This window comes from Eucyclogobius newberryi, unplaced genomic scaffold (assembly GCF_026437365.1).
Source record: "Eucyclogobius newberryi isolate DKJ021-1_F unplaced genomic scaffold, fEucNew1.0.hap1 SCAF_2, whole genome shotgun sequence".
NCBI lineage: Eukaryota > Metazoa > Chordata > Actinopteri > Gobiiformes > Gobiidae > Eucyclogobius > Eucyclogobius newberryi.
In genome coordinates, this window is record NW_027315834.1 from 52308866 (window position 1) to 52329735 (window position 20870).

At 48.8% G+C, this 20870-nt stretch overlaps 2 protein-coding genes across 2 annotated transcripts in view; one reads left to right on the forward strand and one right to left on the reverse strand.

Annotated features, from left to right (window-relative positions):
* The window catches only part of LOC140367080 (molybdopterin synthase catalytic subunit), a 135320-nt gene that overhangs the window by 77529 nt on the left and 36921 nt on the right, over positions 1 to 20870 (forward strand). The window lies entirely within an intron of this gene.
* man2a1 (mannosidase, alpha, class 2A, member 1) overlaps positions 1 to 20870 on the reverse strand; it is a 68778-nt gene that overhangs the window by 19951 nt on the left and 27957 nt on the right. Inside the window, exons 14-19 of the mRNA XM_072453394.1 lie at positions 18448 to 18556; positions 16093 to 16160; positions 12206 to 12374; positions 3723 to 3968; positions 3441 to 3566; positions 2790 to 2904 (exon numbers count right to left, since the gene is read on the reverse strand). Of these exons, the coding sequence (XP_072309495.1) occupies positions 2790 to 2904; positions 3441 to 3566; positions 3723 to 3968; positions 12206 to 12374; positions 16093 to 16160; positions 18448 to 18556 (833 nt within the window). The remainder of the gene's footprint in view (positions 1 to 2789; positions 2905 to 3440; positions 3567 to 3722; positions 3969 to 12205; positions 12375 to 16092; positions 16161 to 18447; positions 18557 to 20870) is intronic.

The window sequence follows — 20870 nt, forward strand, 5'->3', positions numbered from 1 at the left end:
CTTCATTGAAAGCCATTTAAGGTCAACCTGCGACAGAGGCTCAAATAAAGGGGATCGCAACGCCTCCAGCACCAGGGACAGGTCCCATACCGGGACCACAGAACGGGCGGGCAGACGCAAACCCAAACCTTGGGGCCTGTTACAAGTCCAAGCCTGAGCTCCCGGTGTCGGGTGACTATATAGACTCACGTGAGCCACCGGGGTCAAAAGTGACTTTTTTGTTATTAATTCTCAACCTCCAGTGCTTTATGCACCGCCTCTGGCATCAGTAGGGATGAAATAGAACAGGCCCTTGTGAGAGGTCACCTGAACCGTCTGCAGAGGGTTCAGGTGACTCCAAGGACCTTCTGTAGGACCTTCTGCAGGACCTTTTGCAGGACATTCTGTAGGACCTTCTGTAGGACCTTCTGCAGGACATTCTGTGGGACATTCTGTAGGACCTTCTGCAGGACATTCTGTAGGACCTTCTGCAGGACATTCTGTAGGACCTTCTGCAGGACCTTCTGCAGGACCTTCTGTAGGACCTTCTGCAGGACCTTCTGCAGGACCTTCTATAGGACCTTCTGTAGGACCTTCTGCAGGACATTCCGTGGGACATTCTGCAGGACCTTCTGCAGGACATTCTGTAGGACCTTCTGTAGGACCTTCTGCAGGACATTCTGTAGGACATTCTGTAGGACCTTCTGTAGGACCTTCTGTAGGACCTTCTGCAGGACATTCTGTAGGACCTTCTGCAGGACATTCTGTAGGACATTCTGTAGGACCTTCTGTAGGACATTCTGTAGGACCTTCTGCAGGACATTCTGTAGGACATTCTGTAGGACCTTCTGTAGGACCTTCTGTAGGACCTTCTGTAGGACCTTCTGCAGGACATTCTGTAGGACATTCTGTAGGACCTTCTGTAGGACCTTCTGTAGGACCTTCTGTAGGACCTTCTGCAGGACATTCTGTAGGACATTCTGTAGGACCTTCTGTAGGACCTTCTGCAGGACATTCTGCAGGACCTTCTGTAGGACCTTCTGCAGGACATTCTGTAGGACCTTCTGCAGGACATTATGTAGGACCTTCTGTAGGATATTCTGTAGGACCTTCTGTAGGATATTCTGTAGGACCTTCTGTAGGACATTCTGTAGGACCTTCTGCAGGACCTTCTGCAGGACATTCTGTAAGACCTTCTGTAGGACCTTCTGTAGGACCTTCTGCAGGACATTCTGTAGGACCTTCTGTAGAACCTTCTGTAGGACCTTCTGTAGGACATTCTGTAGGACCTTCTGTAGGACATTCTGTAGGACCTTCTGCAGGACCTTCTGCAGGACCTTCTGCAGGACCTTCTATAGGACCTTCTGTAGGACCTTCTGCAGGACATTCCGTGGGACATTCTGCAGGACCTTCTGCAGGACATTCTGTAGGACCTTCTGTAGGACCTTCTGCAGGACATTCTGTAGGACATTCTGTAGGACCTTCTGTAGGACCTTCTGTAGGACCTTCTGCAGGACATTCTGTAGGACCTTCTGCAGGACATTCTGTAGGACATTCTGTAGGACCTTCTGTAGGACATTCTGTAGGACCTTCTGCAGGACATTCTGTAGGACATTCTGTAGGACCTTCTGTAGGACCTTCTGTAGGACCTTCTGTAGGACCTTCTGCAGGACATTCTGTAGGACATTCTGTAGGACCTTCTGTAGGACCTTCTGTAGGACCTTCTGTAGGACCTTCTGCAGGACATTCTGTAGGACATTCTGTAGGACCTTCTGTAGGACCTTCTGCAGGACATTCTGCAGGACCTTCTGTAGGACCTTCTGCAGGACATTCTGTAGGACCTTCTGCAGGACATTATGTAGGACCTTCTGTAGGATATTCTGTAGGACCTTCTGTAGGATATTCTGTAGGACCTTCTGTAGGACATTCTGTAGGACCTTCTGCAGGACCTTCTGCAGGACATTCTGTAAGACCTTCTGTAGGACCTTCTGTAGGACCTTCTGCAGGACATTCTGTAGGACCTTCTGTAGAACCTTCTGTAGGACCTTCTGTAGGACATTCTGTAGGACCTTCTGTAGGACATTCTGTAGGACCTTCTGCAGGACCTTCTGCAGGACCTTCTGTAGGACATTCTGTAGGACATTCTGTGGGACATTCTGTATGACATTCTACACTAGGGCTCTTCAGCGGGACGGGGGTCAAACAAAATATCCTCGGCACTAGAGTCGTTTCTATAATGGTCCAATATTTACTGCTATGTTAGACTTTTATGAAAAAATGGATTCAAAACGACATAATCGACATTATCACAGGATCACATGTCTGAACAAAGACTAACTCAGAACTAAACCAGGTCCAAATCAGGTTTAAACTAGTACTTATCCTGAAGCCGTGATGGTTTGTCAGGTCTGATCTGGCCCCCAGGAGCCGTGATGGTTTGTCAGGTCTGATCTGGCCCCCAGGAGCCGTGATGGTTTGGCAGGTCTGATCTGGCCCCCAGGAGCCGTGATGGTTTGGCAGGTCTGATCTGGCCCCCAGGAGCCGTGATGGTTTGGCAGGTCTGATCTGGCCCCCAGGAGCCGTGATGGTTTGGCAGGTCTGATCTGGCCCCCAGGAGCCGTGATGGTTTGGCAGGTCTGATCTGGCCCCCAGGAGCCGTGATGGTTTGGCAGGTCTGATCTAGCCCCCAGGAGCCGTGTGCTAGACTGAAATAAAGTCTAATCTAGTGTTTCAGAGATCTAAATGTTGAAGGTTCAATTCCAATCGTCAAAAAGTTGTGAAAACAAATGAAAGTGTTTTCAAAGTCTCACCTTTAATGTGAAAGAGCCGCACGGTGTGAGTGACGTGTCGGAAACAGGAAGTGATGTCAGAGAACACCGGACCAACAGAAACACGCACCACTGGAGACTCCAACCAATCGTACGGCTGCAAACATGAATATTAATGAGACAAAAGGACCAATCACAGGGCTGTGAACGTGAATACTAATGAGACAAAAGGACCAATCACAGGGCTGTGAACGCGAATACTAATGAGACAAAAGGACCAATCACAGGGCTGTAAACATGAATACTAATGAGACAAAAGGACCAATCACAGGGCTGTAAACGTGAATACTAATGAGACAAAAGGACCAATCACAGGGCTGTAAACGTGAATACTAATGAGACAAAAGGACCAATCACAGGGCTGTAAACGTGAATACTAATGAGACAAAAGGACCAATCACAGGGCTGTAAACGTGAATACTAATGAGACAAAAGGACCAATCACAGGGCTGTAAACGTGAATACAAATGAGACAAAAGGACCAATCACAGGGCTGTGAACGTGAATACTAATGAGACAAAAGGACCAATCACAGGGCTGTAAACGTGAATACTAATGAGACAAAAGGACCAATCACAGGGCTGTGAACGTGAATACTAATGAGACAGAGTGACTAAAGCAGCAGATTCTCACCTTGGCGCCTTCGTCTCCGGGGAGGAACAGATAAGCTCCGCTCTTGTCTCTGCGGTCACTCCTTGTGCCGTACCACAAGAACTGCACCTGCACCTGCTGCACCTGTCCAGAGGGGAGGCGGAGCTTCTGCACAGGTGAGAGAGAATGCGGAGAGAGAGGGCAAGAGTGGAAGAGACATACAGAGGGTAAATGGACAAAATGATCAGAGGAAACACCACACAGATCCCCCTTCAGACAGATCCCGCCTCCTCCTGAAGGGTGAAAGGAGGCGGGGCTGCTCACCTGCATAAGTCCTGAGGGGGCGGAGCCAAACACTTCCAGGTGAGAGTTTCTGATGCTCAGATCGGAGTCGGTCAGGACCGGGATCACAGAGAAGCCAACAGCCTGAAACCCAGAGCCTAAAACCCTGTACACAGACTTTACGGCGGGGCCAGATAGGGCGGGGCCAGATAGGGCGGGGCCAGTAGGGGCTTTGGTCACATGGTACACAGAGAGGGAGAGGGGGGGCAGGTCCACCACAAACGAGAGCTGAAAACAAGAAACATTTGATCTATTTATAAAAGGGACAGTGCATGTGCATCTTCCTGAAGATGTGAGACGCTTATGATAATGTTCAAATCTGAACATTTTGATAACTCTTTCATGTCTTAAACTGTTTGTGATTTATGTCATGTCTGTGTGAATTGAATGCATTTCTCCTGTTGTGAAGCACTTTGAATTGCCTTTTGTACAAATTGTGCTCAACACATTAACTTCATGAACATGATATGACCATCAAGGACTGGACTGACATTACGTAGGACATTTGTAAAATGATTGATTTACATTCGGACTTCATTTGAAAATTGACAAATTCGACAGACTGTGGAATACAGTACTTTTCGGACTTTAAGCCGCTACATTTTTCCCGCGCTCTGAACCATGCGGTCATTACAACGTCTAATTTATAGATTTTACCGGTTAACGGCCACTAGCAGAAAGCGCAAGCATTTGACACTGTAAAAGAAGACGTCAGTGGACACTGTCAAGGGGACATGTTGTGTTATCTGTATTTTAAGCTTCAAAACGCTGTGTTTTATTACAATCAGACTCATATTCATGGAAATGCGTCTAATGAGGAAGTGAATCTAGACGCGACTGAACGCAAAGACACACGTGGAGCGCGGACATGCGACATACGGCGCACTGCGGCAGTAGCTCAGTGGTAGAGTGCTCGTCTTCTGATCCAAAGGTCGGCGGTTCGACTCCCCGCTCAGTCAGAGCGGTCAGATCCACTGGCCCGCAGGTTGGCGGTGCGATCGCAGCTGCCTCATGTGAATACTGCCGTTGTGTCCTTGGGCAAGACACTTAACCCAACTTGCCCCCCAGTGTCTGCGTATATCTGGGGTGTGAATGTGTGTGTGAATGGGTGACTGGTTCCTTGATGTAAAGCGCTTTGAGTACCTTGACGGTAGAAAAGCGCTATATAAATGTGACCATTTACCATTTACTGCAGTTTAGAACCTACCACATTGAATCCTCATCACCTCCTCCATCACCTCCTCATCACCTCCTCCATCACCATGTGGTACGCTGGAACCACAGCCAGGGACAAACAGAGACTACAGCGCCCTCTGATGAGAAGGTGATTGGCTGCAGACATCCATCTCTGCAGGAGGCCACTCCCCTCAGGCAGGAGGCCACTCCCCTCAGGCAGGAGGCCACTCCCCTCAGGCAGGAGGCCACTCCCCTCAGGCAGGAGGCCCCTCCCCTCAGAAATTTAAAGGTGTATTTTTCAGGCTGTCAAATAGTTTAAGTAAAATCACACAGACATGACAGAAATCACAAAACAGTTGAAGACATGAAAGAAAAGAGTGCAAAGAAGATCGTGTCAGTCACATGCACAGCTAAACAAAACTGTTTTTAGCTTAGAATTGAAGATTGCCAGAGTAGAGGCCATTAAATCTTATAAATCTGAACTTTCAAAAGGATTAATATCTAAATGAACAAATGTATGAAGAGTCTGGACAGTCACTACTGATGACATGAAGGGTCAGGGGGAAAGAGAGGGTCACTTTGTTCTGGAGGATGAAGAGTGGGAAAGTATAAGTACATCTCACTGGAGAACCACAGGATCACATGTTAGAACCACAGGATCACATGTTTGAACCACAGGATCACATGTTAGAACCACATGATCACATGTTAGAACCACAGGATCACATGTTTGAACCACTGGATCACATGTTAGAACCACATGATCACATGTCAGAACCACTGGATCACATGTTTGAACCACATGATCACATGTTTGAACCACAGGATCACATATGTGAACCACAGGATCACATGAACCACAGGATCACATGTGTGAACCACAGGATCACAAGAACCACAGGATCACATGTTTGAACCACAGGATCACATGTTTGAACCACAGAATCACATGTACGAACCACAGGATCACATGAACCACAGGATAACATGTTAGAACCACATGATCATATGAACCACAGGATCACATGTGTGAACCACAGGATCACATGAACCACAGGATCACATGAACCACAGGATCACATGTTTGAACCACAGGATCACATGAACCACAGGATCACATGTTTGAACCACAGGATCATATGAACCACAGGATCACATGTTTGAACCACAGGATCACATGATTGAACCACAGGATCACATGTTTGAACCACAGGATCACATATGTGAACCACAGGATCACATGAACCACAGGATCACATGTGTGAACCACAGGATCACATGAACCACAGGATTACATGAACCACAGGATCACATGAACCACAGGATCACATGAACCACAGGATCACATGTTTGAACCACAGGATCACATGTTTGAACCACAGGATCACATGAACCACATCATCACATGTTTGAACCACAGGATCACATGAACCACAGGATTACATGTTTGAACCACAGGATCACATGTGTGAACCACAGGATCACATGTGTGAACCACAGGATAACATGTGTGAACCATAGGATCACATGTTAGAATCACAGGATCACAAGAACCACAGGATCACATGTTTGAACCACAGGATCACATGTTTGAACCACAGGATCACATGTTAGAACCACAGGATCACATGAACCACAGGATCACATGTTTGAACCACAGGATCATATGAACCACAGGATCATATGTTTGAACCACAGGATCACATGTTTGAACCACAGGATCACATGAACCACAGGATCACATGTTTGAACCACAGGATCACATGAACCACAGGATCACATGTTTGAACCACAGGATCACATGAACCACAGGATCACATGTTTGAACCACAGGATCACATGAACCACAGGATCACATGTTTGAACCACAGGATCACATGAACCAGGATCACATGTTTGAACCACAGGATCACATGAACCACAGGATCACATGTTAGTACCACAGGATCACATGGACCACAGGATCACATGTGTGAACCACAGGATCACATGAACCACAGGATCACATGATCCACAGGATCACATGTGTGAACCACAGGATCACATGTGTGAACCACAGGATCACATGAACCACAGGATCACATGAACCACAGGATCACATGATTGAACCACAGGATCACATGATTGAACCACAGGATCACATGTTTGAACCACAGGATCACATGTTTGAACCACAGGATCACATGAACCACAGGATCACATGTTTGAACCACAGGATCACATGAACCACAGGATCACATGTTTGAACCACAGGATCACATGTTTGACCCACAGGATCACATGAACCAGAATCACATGTTTGAACCACAGGATCACATGTTTGAACCACAGGATCACATGTTTGAACCACAGGATCACATGAACCAGGATCACATGTTTGAACCACAGGATCACATGAACCACAGGATCACATGTTTGAACCACAGGATCACATGTTTGAACCACAGGATCACATGAACCACAGGATCACATGTTTGAACCACAGGATCACATGAACCACAGGATCACATGTTTGAACCACAGGATCACATGTTTGACCCACAGGATCACATGAACCAGAATCACATGTTTGAACCACAGGATCACATGTTTGAACCACAGGATCACATGTTTGAACCACAGGGTCACATGTTAGAACCACAGGATCACATGTTAGAACCACAGGATCACATGGACCACAGGATCACATGTTAGAACCACAGGATCACATGGACCACAGGATCACATGTTTGAACCACAGGATCACATGAACCACAGGATCATATGAACCACAGGATCACATGTTTGAACCACAGGATCACATGAACCACAGGATCACATGATTGAACCACAGGATCACATGTTTGAACCACAGGATCACATGAACCACAGGATCACATGTGTGAACCACAGGATCACATGAACCACAGGATCACATGTTTGAACCACAGGATCACATGAACCACAGGATCACATGAACCACAGCATCACATGTTTGAACCACAGGATCACATGTTTGAACAACAGGATCACATGTGTGAACCACAGGATCACATGTGTGAACCACAGGATCACATGTGTGAACCACAGGATCACATGTGTGAACCACAGGATCACATGTTAGAACCACAGGATCACATGAACCACAGGATCACATGTTTGAACCACAGGATCACATGTTAGAACCACAGGATCACATGAACCACAGGATCACATGTTTGAACCACAGGATCATATGTTTGAACCACAGGATCACATGTTTGAACCACAGGATCACATGAACCACAGGATCACATGTTTGAACCACAGGATCACATGAACCACAGGATCACATGAACCACAGGATCACATGGACCGAAGGATCACATGTGTGAACCACAGGATCACATGAACCACAGGATCACATGTTTGAACCACAGGATCACATGAACCACAGGATCACATGTTAGAATCACAGGATCACATGGACCACAGGATCACATGTGTGAATCACAGGATCACATGAACCACAGGATCACATGAACCACAGGAGCACATGAACCACAGGATCACATGTGTGAACCACGGATCACATGAACCACAGGATCACATGATTGAACCACAGGATCACATGATTGAACCACAGGATCACATGTCTGAACCAAAGGATCACATGATTGAACCACAGGATCACATGTGTGAACCACAGGCTCACATGACTGAACCACAGGATCACATGTTTGAACCACAGGATCACATGTTTGAACCACAGGATCATATGAACCACAGGATCACAGGTTTGAACCACAGGATCACATGTTTGAACCACAGGATCACATGTTTGAACCACAGGATCACATGTTTGGACCACAGGATCACATGTTTGAACCACAGGATCACATGAACCACAGGATTACATGATTGAACCACAGGATCACATGTTTGAACCACAGGATCACATGAACCACAGGATCACATGTTTGAACCACAGGATCACATGTTTGAACCACAGGATCACATGTTTGAACCACAGGATCACATGTTTGAACAACAGGATCACATGAACCACAGGATCACATGAACCACAGGATCACATGTTTGAACCACAGGATCACATGAACCACAGGATCACATGAACCACAGGATCACATGTTTGAACCACAGGATCACTTGAACACAGGATCACATGTGTGAACCACAGGATCATATGAACCACAGGATCACATGAACCACAGGATCACATGAACCAAAGGATCATATGTTAGAACCACAGATCACATGAACCACAGGATCACATGAACCACAAGATCACATGTTTGAACCACAGGATCACATGTGTGAACCACAGGATCACATGATGGAACCACAGGATCACATGTGTGAACCACAGGACCATATGATTGAACCACAGGATCACATGTTTGAACCACAGGATCACATGTTTGAACCACAGGATCACATGTTTGAACCACAGGATCACATGTTTGAACAACAGGATCACATGAACCACAGGATCAAATGTTTGAACCACAGGATCACATGAACCACAGGATCACATGTTAGAACCACAGGATCACATGAGCCACAGGATCACATGTTTGAACCACAGGATCACATGAACCACAGGATCACATGTTAGAACCACAGGATCACATGAACCACAGGATCACATGAACCACAGGATCACATGTGTGAACCACAGGATCACATGAACCACAGGATCACATGTCTAAACCACAGGATCACATGTGTGAACCACAGGATCACATGCGTGAACCACAGGATCACATGCGTGAACCACAGGATCACATGTGTGAACCATAGGATCACATGTGTGAACCATAGGATCACATGTTTGAACCACAGGATCACATGATTGAACCACAGGATCACATGATTGAACCACAGGTCCTAAGTGACGAGTCAGACAAAGAGCAGTTCAGAAGCCCCCTATGATGGCAACATAAACAAGGCCAGTTACGTCGCCCGGATTGGCGTCACCGGGTGCTCGGCGGCGAGGGCCTGGTGGCCGGGTCTTTCCCAACGGGGCCCGGCCGAGCACAGCCCGAAAGAGCGAAGTGGGGCCTGCAGGAGGATCCATAAGAGGCGGGTGCAGAGTGATCTGGGCGGCAGTCGACGGCAGGGGCCTCGACGACCAGATCTCCAAACACATTAGCAAACTCTGGGGACATGGAACGTCCCCTCGCTGGGGGGGAGGAGCCTGAGCTTGTGCTGGAGGTTGAGTGATATCGACTAGATATAGTCGGCCTCACCTCCAGCACAGTTTGGGCTCTGGAACCATCTCCTCGAGAAGGGCTGGACGCTCCACTTCTCTGGTGTTGCCCGCGGGGAGAGGCGGGGCTGGTGTGGGCGGGGCTGGTGTGGGCTTATAGCCCCTCAGCTCAGCCGCCACGTGTTGGAGTTCACCCCGGTGGACAAGAGGGTCGCGTCCCTTCGCCTTCGGGTGGGGGACATGTCTCTCACTGTTGTGTCGGCCTACGGCCCGAACAGCAGTGCAGAGGACCCGGCCTTCTTGGAGTCCTTGGGAGGGGAACTGGACAGTGCACTGACCGGGGACTCTGTTGTTCTACTGGGGGACTTCAACGCCCACGTGGACAATGACAGTGACACCTGGAGAGGGGAGGAGCCCCGATCTGAACCCGAGCGGTCAGTTATTGGACTTCTGTGCCACGGATTGTCGAGAACGAACACCATGTTCAAGCACAAGGTCCATCAGGTCACATGACACCAGGACACAGGAGGTCAATGATCCACTTTGTTGTCGTGTCATCTGACCTCTGACCTCCGGCGGCGTGTCTTGGACACTCGGGTGAAGAGAGGGGCGGAGCTGTAGAGCACCACCTGGTGGTGAGTTGAATCCACTGGTGAAGGAGGAAGCCGGACAGACTTGGCAGACCGAAGTGCATTGTGAGGGTCTGTTGGGAACGTCTTGTGGAGCCTCTGTCAGGAGGGTCTTCAACTCACACCTCCGGGAGAGCTTCTCCCATGTCCCAGGGGAGGCTGGGGACATTGAGTCCGAGTGGACCATGTTCTCCACCTCCATTGTTGATGCGGCTGCTCGGAGCTGTGGTCACAAGGTCTCCGGTGCCTGTCGTGGTGGCCCCCGAACCCGGGGGTGGACACCGGAAGTAAGGGATGTCGTCAGACTGAAGAAGGAGGCCCACCAGGCCACTCTGGCTTGTAGGTCTCCTGAGGTCATTGACAGGTATTGGCAGGCCAGGCGGGCCACAGCTCGTGCTGTCGCAGAGGCTAAAACCTGGGGCCTGGGAGGAGTTCGGGGAGGAGCCATGGAGGAGGACTATCGGTCGGCTCCAAAGAAATTCTGGCAAACCATCCGGCGCCTCAGGAGGGGGAAGTGCTTCACCAACACCGTTTACGGTGCGGGTGGAGACCTGCTGACCTCGACTGGGGATGTCGTCGGTCGGTGGATGGAATACTTTGAGGATCTCCTTAATCCCTCAGTCACGTCTTCCGAAGAGGAAGCTGAGACTGAGGACTCAGAGGCTGACTCATCCATCACCCAAGCTTGTTGGCAAACTCCTCAGTGGCTCTGGGGGTGGATGAGATCCGTCCTGAGGACCTAAAGTCTCTGGATGTTGTAGGACTGTCTTGGCTGACACGTCCCTACAACATGGCGTGGCGGTCGAGGACAGTGCCTCTGGACTGTTGTGGTAAAGAAGGAGCTGAGTCCAAAGGCAAAGCTCTCACTTTAACAGTCAATCTACGTTCTGCCCTCACCTATGGTCATGAGCTTTGGGTAATGACCGAAAGGACAAGATCGCAGATACAAGCGGTCGAAATGATTTTCCTGCTGGGCGCTCCCTTAGAGATAGGGGGAGGAGCTCAGTCACACGGGGGGAGCTCTGAGTAGAGCCGCTGCTCCTCCAGCTGAGGTGGCTCATGCATCTGTTCTGGAGCATCCACTCCCTGGAGAGGTGTTTCGGGCATGTCCCACTGGGAAGAGGCCCCGTGGAAAAGCCAGGACATGTTGGAGGGACTATGTCTCTCGGCTGGCCTGGGAACGCCTCGGGATCCCCCCGGAGGAGTTGGGTGAAGTGTCTGGGGAGAAGAAAGTCTGGGAGTCCCTGCTTAGACTGCTGCCCTTGCAACCCGGCCCTGGATAAGCGGAAGAAGATGGATGGATGCCTCAGATTGGGCAGCCTGACTCGCATTTTGTTTTCCCATCTGTGTGAAGTGACTACAGAGATAGCACTAGGGGGAGCTATTTTTACACAGGGCCCCGAGTTGTTTTGATTTTTAATATGAATATAAGTCCCGGCAACGCTCTAAACCAGGTCTACATTTCTTACCTGGAAGGTGCTGCTGGAGGCTTTTGTTGTTTCCTCCCAGACGGCGGAGATCTGAGCTACGATTGTTCGATATGTCTCAGCTTCTAAGACAGTGACATCTGTCGTATCAACGGTAACTGTCACAACAGTTGTGCGCCGATGTTCGAGAGGATTGTACACAACCACTGTCCTGAAAAACAGGACTAGGTCAGTACAGTGTGAGCAGCAGAGGGCGCTGTAACAGTGTATGAGCACCAAAGGGTGCTTTAATCATATTGGTGGTGGTGGTGGTGGTGGTGGTGTTGGTGTTGGTGTTGGTGTTGGTGTTGGTGTTGGTGTTGGTGTTGGTGTTGGTGTTGGTGTTGGTGTTGGTGTTGGTGTTGGTGTTGGTGTTAGTGTTGTTGTTGGTGGTGTTGTTGGTGTTGGTGGTGTTGTTGGTGGTGTTGTTGTTAGTGTTGTTGGTGTTGTCGGTGTAATCCCTCATTCGTCCAGGCGTGTTCCATAGTAGAAAAAGCTTCAGTTGTTTCATCTGGACTCAGTTAGAAAAAATAGACGTTTCGACTCTCATCCAAGAGTCATTGTCAATAACAGAATTTAGGTCGAGAACTCCGATATTAATACTGTTCTGTGGTAAGACCCGCCCATTGGGAGGAGCCTTCCTGAAGTAGAAAGAGTTGTTTGTTTCAACAGAAACTCCCCCTTGTATCTACCGAGCCTATTCAGAATCTTAATGGTCTATTAGAATCCTCTTTGTCTTTGTGAGACCCTGGCTCAACCACCCTGAGTACCTGATTAGCATCTAAATGTCCTGGTCCTGGTCCTCTACCTTTCCAGGGGTTCAGTATACCATTATAGATACCAGGAAGATTGAATCTTAGCCCTCCATTTCTGTTTAAAGAAGGTCTTTCTTTTTTAACAAAAATAGCTTCCTTAACTCCTCTTTCAAACCACCTTTTCTCCTGCTTAAAACCTTCACCTCACCGTCTTCAAACGAGTGATTAGAGGCTTCAAGATGGAGATGCACGGCGCTCTGAGGTCCTGAACTTGTATTTCTTCTGTGCTGATAGAGCCTCTTGTGTAGAGGCTGTTTCGTCTCACCTATGTAACGTTCTTTACAGCTTTCTTCACTGCATTGGATCGAATAAACTACATTGCTCTGTTTTTGAGTCGGCAACTTGTCCTTAGGGTGAACCAGTTTTTGTCTTAAAGTGTTTCCTGGTTTAAAATAAACAGGGACTTCGTGTTGTCTAAAAATTCTCTGCAGTTTTTCCGACAGGCCAGAGACATAAGGGATAGAAACACCTTCCTTCTCTGTTCAGTTTCCCTTTTGTCCTGCTTCTTGGTTCTCTTCACTCTGTTGAGAGCCCAAGCGGGGTAACCACAGGCTGAGAGGGCATTTCGGACATGTTTTTCCTCTTTCTTCTTGCCCTCTGAGCTGGTGGGCACACCTTGAGCTCTGTGTTGTAAGGTTCTGATCACACCCAGCTTGTGCTGTAGTGGGTGGTTGGAGCCAAAGAGCAGATACTGGTCCGTGTGTGTAGGTTTCCTATATACTTCTATTTGGAGTTTCCCGTCCTCTCCTCTAATCGTGGAACAATCAAGAAAGGCCAAGCGATTCTCCTTAGCGTCTTCTCTTGTAAACCTGATATGTGGGTCCACAGCATTCATGTGCTCAGAGAAGGTTTCCAGCTCTTGTTTCTTGATTGTTACAAACGTATCATCGACATAGCGAAGCCACAGTTTTGGGGCTATGCCTGAGAATGAGGCCAGTGCCTTCTTCTCAAAGTGCTCCATGTACAGGTTGGCCACTATGGGAGAGACGGGCGAGCCCATGGCACAGCCATGAATCTGTCTGTAAAATTGTCCCCGGTATTGAAAGTAAGTGGTGTTCAGACAGATGTCCAACAGTTTACAGTTAGACCGGCCTCTGTATTACAGACTGTATCCTGGTGAAGCCATGCCTTGCATTTATGGCCTTCCAAAAATACACAAAAAGGAGGTTCCACTCAGACCCATAGTGTGCAGCACAGATTCCATCACCTACCATGTGGCCAAGCATTTAACAACTATATTGGCTCCACTTGTGGGGAATTCGGTACATCATGTGGAAAACACGCACAACTTTGTGGATAAAGTGAAACATCTCCAACTGGACCCAGATGACCTCATGGTTTCATATGATGTTGTGTCCCTGTTCACCTGCATCTGACCTCTGACCTCTGATGCAGTAGCAGCAGTGAGGATCAGACTGCAGGAAGACACCACCCTACAGGAAAGGACAAAAACTGACACCTGAACACATATGTAAACTGTTGGACATCTGTCTGAACACCACTTACTTTCAATACCGGGGACAATTTTACAGACAGATTCATGGCTGTGCCATGGGCTCGCCCGTCTCTCCCATAGTGGCCAACCTGTACATGGAGCACTTTGAGAAGAAGGCACTGTCCTCATTCTCAGGCATAGCCCCAAAACTGTGGCTCCGCTATGTCGATGATACTTTTGTAACAATCAAGAAACAAGAGCTGGAAACCTTCTCTGATCACATCAATGCTGTGGACCCACATATCAGGTTTACAAGAGAAGACGCTAAGGAGAATCGCTTGGCCTTTCTTGATTGTTCCACGATCAGAGGAGAGGACGGGAAACTCCAAATAGAAGTATATATGAAACCTACACACACGGACCAGTATCTGCTCTTTGGTTCCAACCACCCACTACAGCACAAGCTGGGGGTGATCAGAACCTTACAACACAGAGCTCAAGGTGTGCCCACCAGCTCAGAGGGCAAGAAGAAAGAGGAAAAACATGTCCGAAATGCCCTCTCAGCCTGTGGTTACCCCGCTTGGGCTCTCAACAGAGTGAAGAGAACCAAGAAGCAGGACAAAAGGGAAACTGAACAGAGAAGGAAGGGTGTTTCTATCCCTTATGTCTCTGGCCTGTCGGAAAAACTGCAGAGAATTTTTAGACAACACGAAGTCCCTGTTTATTTTAAACCAGGAAACACTTTAAGACAAAAACTGGTTCACCCTAAGGACAAGTTGCCGACTCAAAAACAGAGCAATGTAGTTTATTCGATCCAATGCAGTGAAGAAAGTTGTAAAGAACGGTACATAGGTGAGACGAAACAGCCTCTACACAAGAGGCTTTATCAGCACAGAAGAAATACTAGTTCAGGACCTCAGAGTGCCGTGCATCTCCATCTTGAAGCCTCTAATCACTCGTTTGAAGACGGTGAGGTGAAGGTTTTAAGCAGGAGAAAAGATGGTTTGAAAGAGGAGTCAAGGAAGCTATTTTTGTTAAAAAAGAAAGACCTTCTTTAAACAGAAATGGAGGGCTAAGGTTTAATCTTCCTGGTATCTATAATGGGTTACTGAACCCCTGGAAAGGTAGAGGACCAGGACCAGGACATTTAGATGCTAATCAGGTACTCAGGGTGGTTGAGCCAGGGTCTCACAAAGACCAAGAGGATTCTAATAGCCCATTAAAATTCTGAATAGGCGAGCTCGGTAGTTACAAGGGGGGAGTTTCTGTTGAAACTCTTTCTCCTTCAGGAAGGCTCCGCCCAATGGGCGGTTCTTACCACAGAACAGTATTAATATCGGAGTTCTCGATCTAAATTCTTTTATTGACAATGACTCTTGGATGAGAGTCGAAACGTCTATTTTTTCTAACTGAGTCCAGATGAAACAACTGAAGCTTTTTCTACTATGTTGTTGGTGTTGTTGTTGTTGGTGGTGTTGTTGTTGATGTTGTTGGTGTTGTTGTTGGTGGTGGTGTTGTTAGGGGTGTTGTTGTTGGTGGTGTTGGTGTTGTTGTTGGTGTTGTTGTTGTTGGTGGTGGTGTTGTTGTTGTTGGTGGTGTTGTTGTTGGTGGCGGTATGTGTGCAGTAGGTGGCGCTGTACCTCGGTTTGTCACCGACTTTGATGACAGTTTTCTGTGGCAGAGCGTCATGAGCCTTAATGACATCATCCTGAAACCACAAGGTCAAAGGTCACCAAGCCTGAAGCTGAACCATCTGAACCAAGGCCACTAGAACCAGGCCCATCAGAACCAGGCCCATCAGAACCAGGCCCATCAGAACCAGGCCCACTAGAACCAGCCCCATCAGAACCAGGCCCATCAGAACCAGGCCCATCAGAACCAGGCCCACTAGAACCAGCCACATCAGAACCAGCCCCATCAGAACCAGGCCCATCAAAACCAGGCCCACTAGAGCCAGCCCCATCAGAACCAGCCCCATCAGAACCAGGCCCATCAGAACCAGGCCCACTAGAACCAGCCCCATCAGAACCAGCCCCATCAGAACCAGGCCCATCAGAACCAGGCCCACTAGAACCAGCCCCATCAGAACCAGCCCCATCAGAACCAGGCCCATCAGAACCAGGCCCACTAGAACCAGCCCCATCAGAACCAGCCCCATCAGAACCAGGCCCATCAGAACCAAGGCCACTAGAACCAGGCCCATCTGAACCAGGCCCATCAGAACCAGGCCCATCAGAACCAGGCCCATCAGACCCAGGCCCATCAGAACCAGGCCCATCTGAACCAGGCCCATCAGAACCAGGCCCATCAGAACCAGACCCATCAGAACCAGGCCCATCTGAACCAGCCCCATCAGAACCAGGCCCATCAGACCCAGGCCCATCAGAACCAGGCCCATCTGAACCAGGCCCATCAGAACCAGGCCCATCAGAACCACTGAGTGATCACTCCATTCAATTCAATTCAATTCAATTTATTTTTGTAACGCCCAAAATCACAAAAACAGTTTCCTCTGAGGACGACAGTAAAAAATGAATCAACTATGTCTGTGGAGACGAGGGACGATGTCCCAGAGTCCTCTGTCCTTAGACCCTCCTTCTGTCCTTAGCCCCTCATTCTGTCCTTAACCCCTCCTTCTGTCCTTAGCCCCTCATTCTGTCCTTAGACCCTCCTTCTGTCCTTAAACCTATGCTCTAGAACCATCTCATCCAATCAGAGCTCTTCACTCTCAAAATGCTGGCCTTCTGGTGGTGCCAAGAGTCTCTAAAAGCACAGTAGGAGGTAGAGCCTTCTGGTGGTCCCAAGAGTCTCTAAAAGCACAGTAGGAGGTAGAGCCTTCTGGTGGTGCCAAGAGTCTCTAAAAGCACAGTAGGAGGTAGAGCCTTCTGGTGGTGCCAAGAGTCTCTAAAAGCACAGTAGGAGGTAGAGCCTTCTGGTGGTGCCAAGAGTCTCTAAAAGCACAGTAGGAGGTAGAACCTTCTGGTGGTCCCAAGAGTCTCTAAAAGCACAGTAGGAGGTAGAGCCTTCTGGTGGTCCCAAGGGTCTCTAAAAGCACAGTAGGAGGTAGAGCCTTCTGGTGGTGCCAAGAGTCTCTAAAAGCACAGTAGAAGGTAGAGTCATGTCCATGTTAAAGAGGCCGACACAGACTTTAAGTCCAGGCTTAAAACGTTCCTCTTTGAAATGACTTATGGTCAGACCAGTTAGGGAACAGAAATATAAAGCTACAGTTTCAGCTCCGCTGCCCAAGGAGCAACTCTGGGGGAAGTATGGCAGCTTGAGCTCTATCCTCTGACAAACACTTATTCTATCAAACTATATTTCATATGTGAGTTTTCCTGTGTCTGGTCACTGCTGGTCACATGTCTCTCCCCTTCTTCCTTTCATAGTGCGACTGTTTCAGACTCTGGTGATGACGACATCTAGATCCAGATCATCTGCCTGGATGAACTGTCTCTAGATGAACTTCCCTCTCTCCTCCTGAGTAGGTCCCGCAGCAACAGTCCATCTGCAAATTGAAGCACGTCCTGTCCACCCGAGGGAGTCTGAACTCCTCCAGGACAGAAGGAGGGTCTAAGGACAGAAGGAGGGTTTAAGGACAGAAGGAATGTGTAAGGACAGAAGGAGGGTCTAAAGACAGAAGGAGGGTTTAAGGACAGAAGGAGTGTGTAAGGACAGAAGGAGGGTCTAAAGACAGAAGGAGCGTCTAAGGACAGAAGGAGGGTCTAAGGACAGAAGGAGGTTCTAAGGACAGAAGGAGGGTCTAAGGACAGAAGGAGGGGCTAAGGACAGAAGGAGGGTCTAAGGACAGAAGGAGGGGCTAAGGACAGAAGTAGGGTCTAAGGACAGAAGTAGGGTCTAAGGACAGAAGGAGGGTCTAAGGACAGAAGGAGGGTCTAAGGACAGAAGGAGGGGCTAAAGACAGAAGGGGGGTCTAAGGACAGAAGGAGTGTTGTAAAGTAAAACAGTAAAAAGAGTTGTAGCCAACCAGAGCTCACCATCTGAAGGAGGGGCTGTGATTGGTCAAACTGGCTTTTGTCAGACAGCAGCAGAAGGTGGGCGGAGCTCTGGATCACATGTTGCAACTTCAGGATGGAGTCCAGAAGTCTGAAAAACAAAGAGGTTTTATAAAAGAGCAAACAGCAAGAGCAGAAGACACACTACATCACTTATAGCTGTCTCGTGATCTGTGATCGGAGTTGAAGCCAGTCGCAGTGACCCAAGCGGTTTGGGTCATGAGCCAACCAGTTTATATCTCTGTTCAATTTATGTTTTGATTCGCTTCTTTTATGTCATAAGCGCAGATTTTACCCATTTGTTCTCAACTTCCTGAAAGTTATTCAGCCATTTGTCGTGTGCGTGTGAGGCCTGCACAGGAACCACTGGCACCGGACTGCACTCACTGGTCACTGTCGTCTGCGTGTGAGGCCTGTACAGGAACCACTGGCACCGCACTGCACTCACTGGTCACTGTCGTCTGCGTGTGAGGCCTGTACAGGAACCACTGGCACCGCATTGCACTCACTGGTCACTGTCGTGTGAGGTGTTAAATTAGCATTAGCCTTTTTATCCATTACCTGTCTTAACGTTTCAGTGTTTTCTATCTTAACTAAAGAACTCGATGCATTGGTTATAGAAGTTCACAAAATTTGGAATTGAAGAAGCGAGCGAATATTTAACAATTTTACTGATAGTTCTGTCTGTTTAATGCAGGCCATGTGTGCGGTCTGAGAGGGGGAGGGGCCGTGTGCGGTCTGGGAGGTCTGGGAGGGGCCGTGTGCGGTCGTGGAGGGGCCGTGTGCGGTCGTGGAGGGCGAGGGGCCGTGTGCGGTCGGGGAGGGGCCGTGTGCGGTTGTGGAGGGGGAGGGGCCGTGTGCGGTCGGGGAGGGGCCGTGTGCGGTCATGGAGGGGGAGGGGCCGTGTGCGGTCGTGGAGGGGGAGGGGCCGTGTGCGGTCGGGGAGGGGCCGTGTGCGGTCTGCGAGGGCTGTGTGCGGTCTGCGAGGGGCCGTGTGCGGTCTTGGAGGGGGAGGGGCCGTGTGCGGTCCTGGAGGGGGAGGGGCCGTGTGCGGTCTTGGAGGGGGAGGGGCCGTGTGCGGTCGGGGAGGGGCCGTGTGCGGTCGTGGAGGGGCTGTGTGCGGTCGTGGAGGGGGAGGGGCCGTGTGCAGTCGTGGAGGGGGAGGGGCCGTGTGCGGTCCTGGAGGGGGAGGGGTCGTGTGCGGTCTGGGAGGGGCCGTGTGCGGTCGTGGAGGGGCCGTGTGCGGTCGGGGAGGGGGAGGGGCCGTGTGCGGTCGGGGAGGGGCCGTGTGCGGGGGGGGGGGCGGGGCTGGTGCAGAAAAGTTGGAAAAGATTTTTTGCGGCATGACGCGGCGCAGCAGATGATCAAGAGATTTGGCTCTAGTAACGTGCTACGCACTGACCGGAAGAAAGACCAACACAAACCCACATGAGGTTTCGGCCAATCACAGAAGACGCGAGATTCTCACTGAGACAAAAGGGCGTGTCCTGCTCCTGTCACTCTGACATGTCTAAGGTCTAAACTCAGGCAACTGGCAATTACAGGTTTTGACAAGAAACATGAGTTTCTCACTCTCTCATCCTCTTGAGACGATCTCAATGTGGTCATCTCACAGTTTGGGTTGAATGGGATGTGTCGTAGGGCCCCTAGGGCCCCTAGGGCCCGTGGACCATGTGGATTGAGTAAACAAACATGCGCGACAGGTGACATTATTTGGAGAATTCATAACTTCTACTGATAAACAGACCAAAGGATGTTCAGGGACTAGAGGTGAGCAGGTCTATGAAGCTACTATCGTTTTATCAACGCGGAAAATGTTATGTGAAGCCAGACATTTTTTTTTTGTCTTTTGAGGTTCAACCCATTTTGAGATGATCCCTAAAGCAGCGTTCACACCGCGACGTCCAAAGCGAGGTCTGAACGCCGCTTAAGGCTAATGTTAATGCAAAGGCTAATGTTAACACAAAGGCTAATGTTAACGTTGAGGCTAATGTTAATGCAAAGGCTAATGTTAACACTAAGGCTAATGTTAACACAAAGGCTAATGTTAACACAAAGGCTAATGTTAACGCTAAGGCTAATGTTAGCACAAAGGCGAATGTTAATGCTAAGGCTAATGTTAACACTAAAAAATGTTAACGCTAAGGCTAATGTTAACACTAAGGCTAATGTTAATGCTAAGGCTAATGTTAACACTAAGGCTAATGTTAATGCTAAGGCTAATGTTAACACTAAGGCTAATGTTAACACTAAGGCTAATGTTAATGCTAAGGCTAATGTTAATGCTAAGGCTAGTTAAGGCTAAAGGTAAGGCTAACGCTAAGGCTACATTAACAGATAATGCTAATGCTAAAGGCTACATTAACAGATAATGCTAAAGGCTACATTAACAGATAATGCTAATG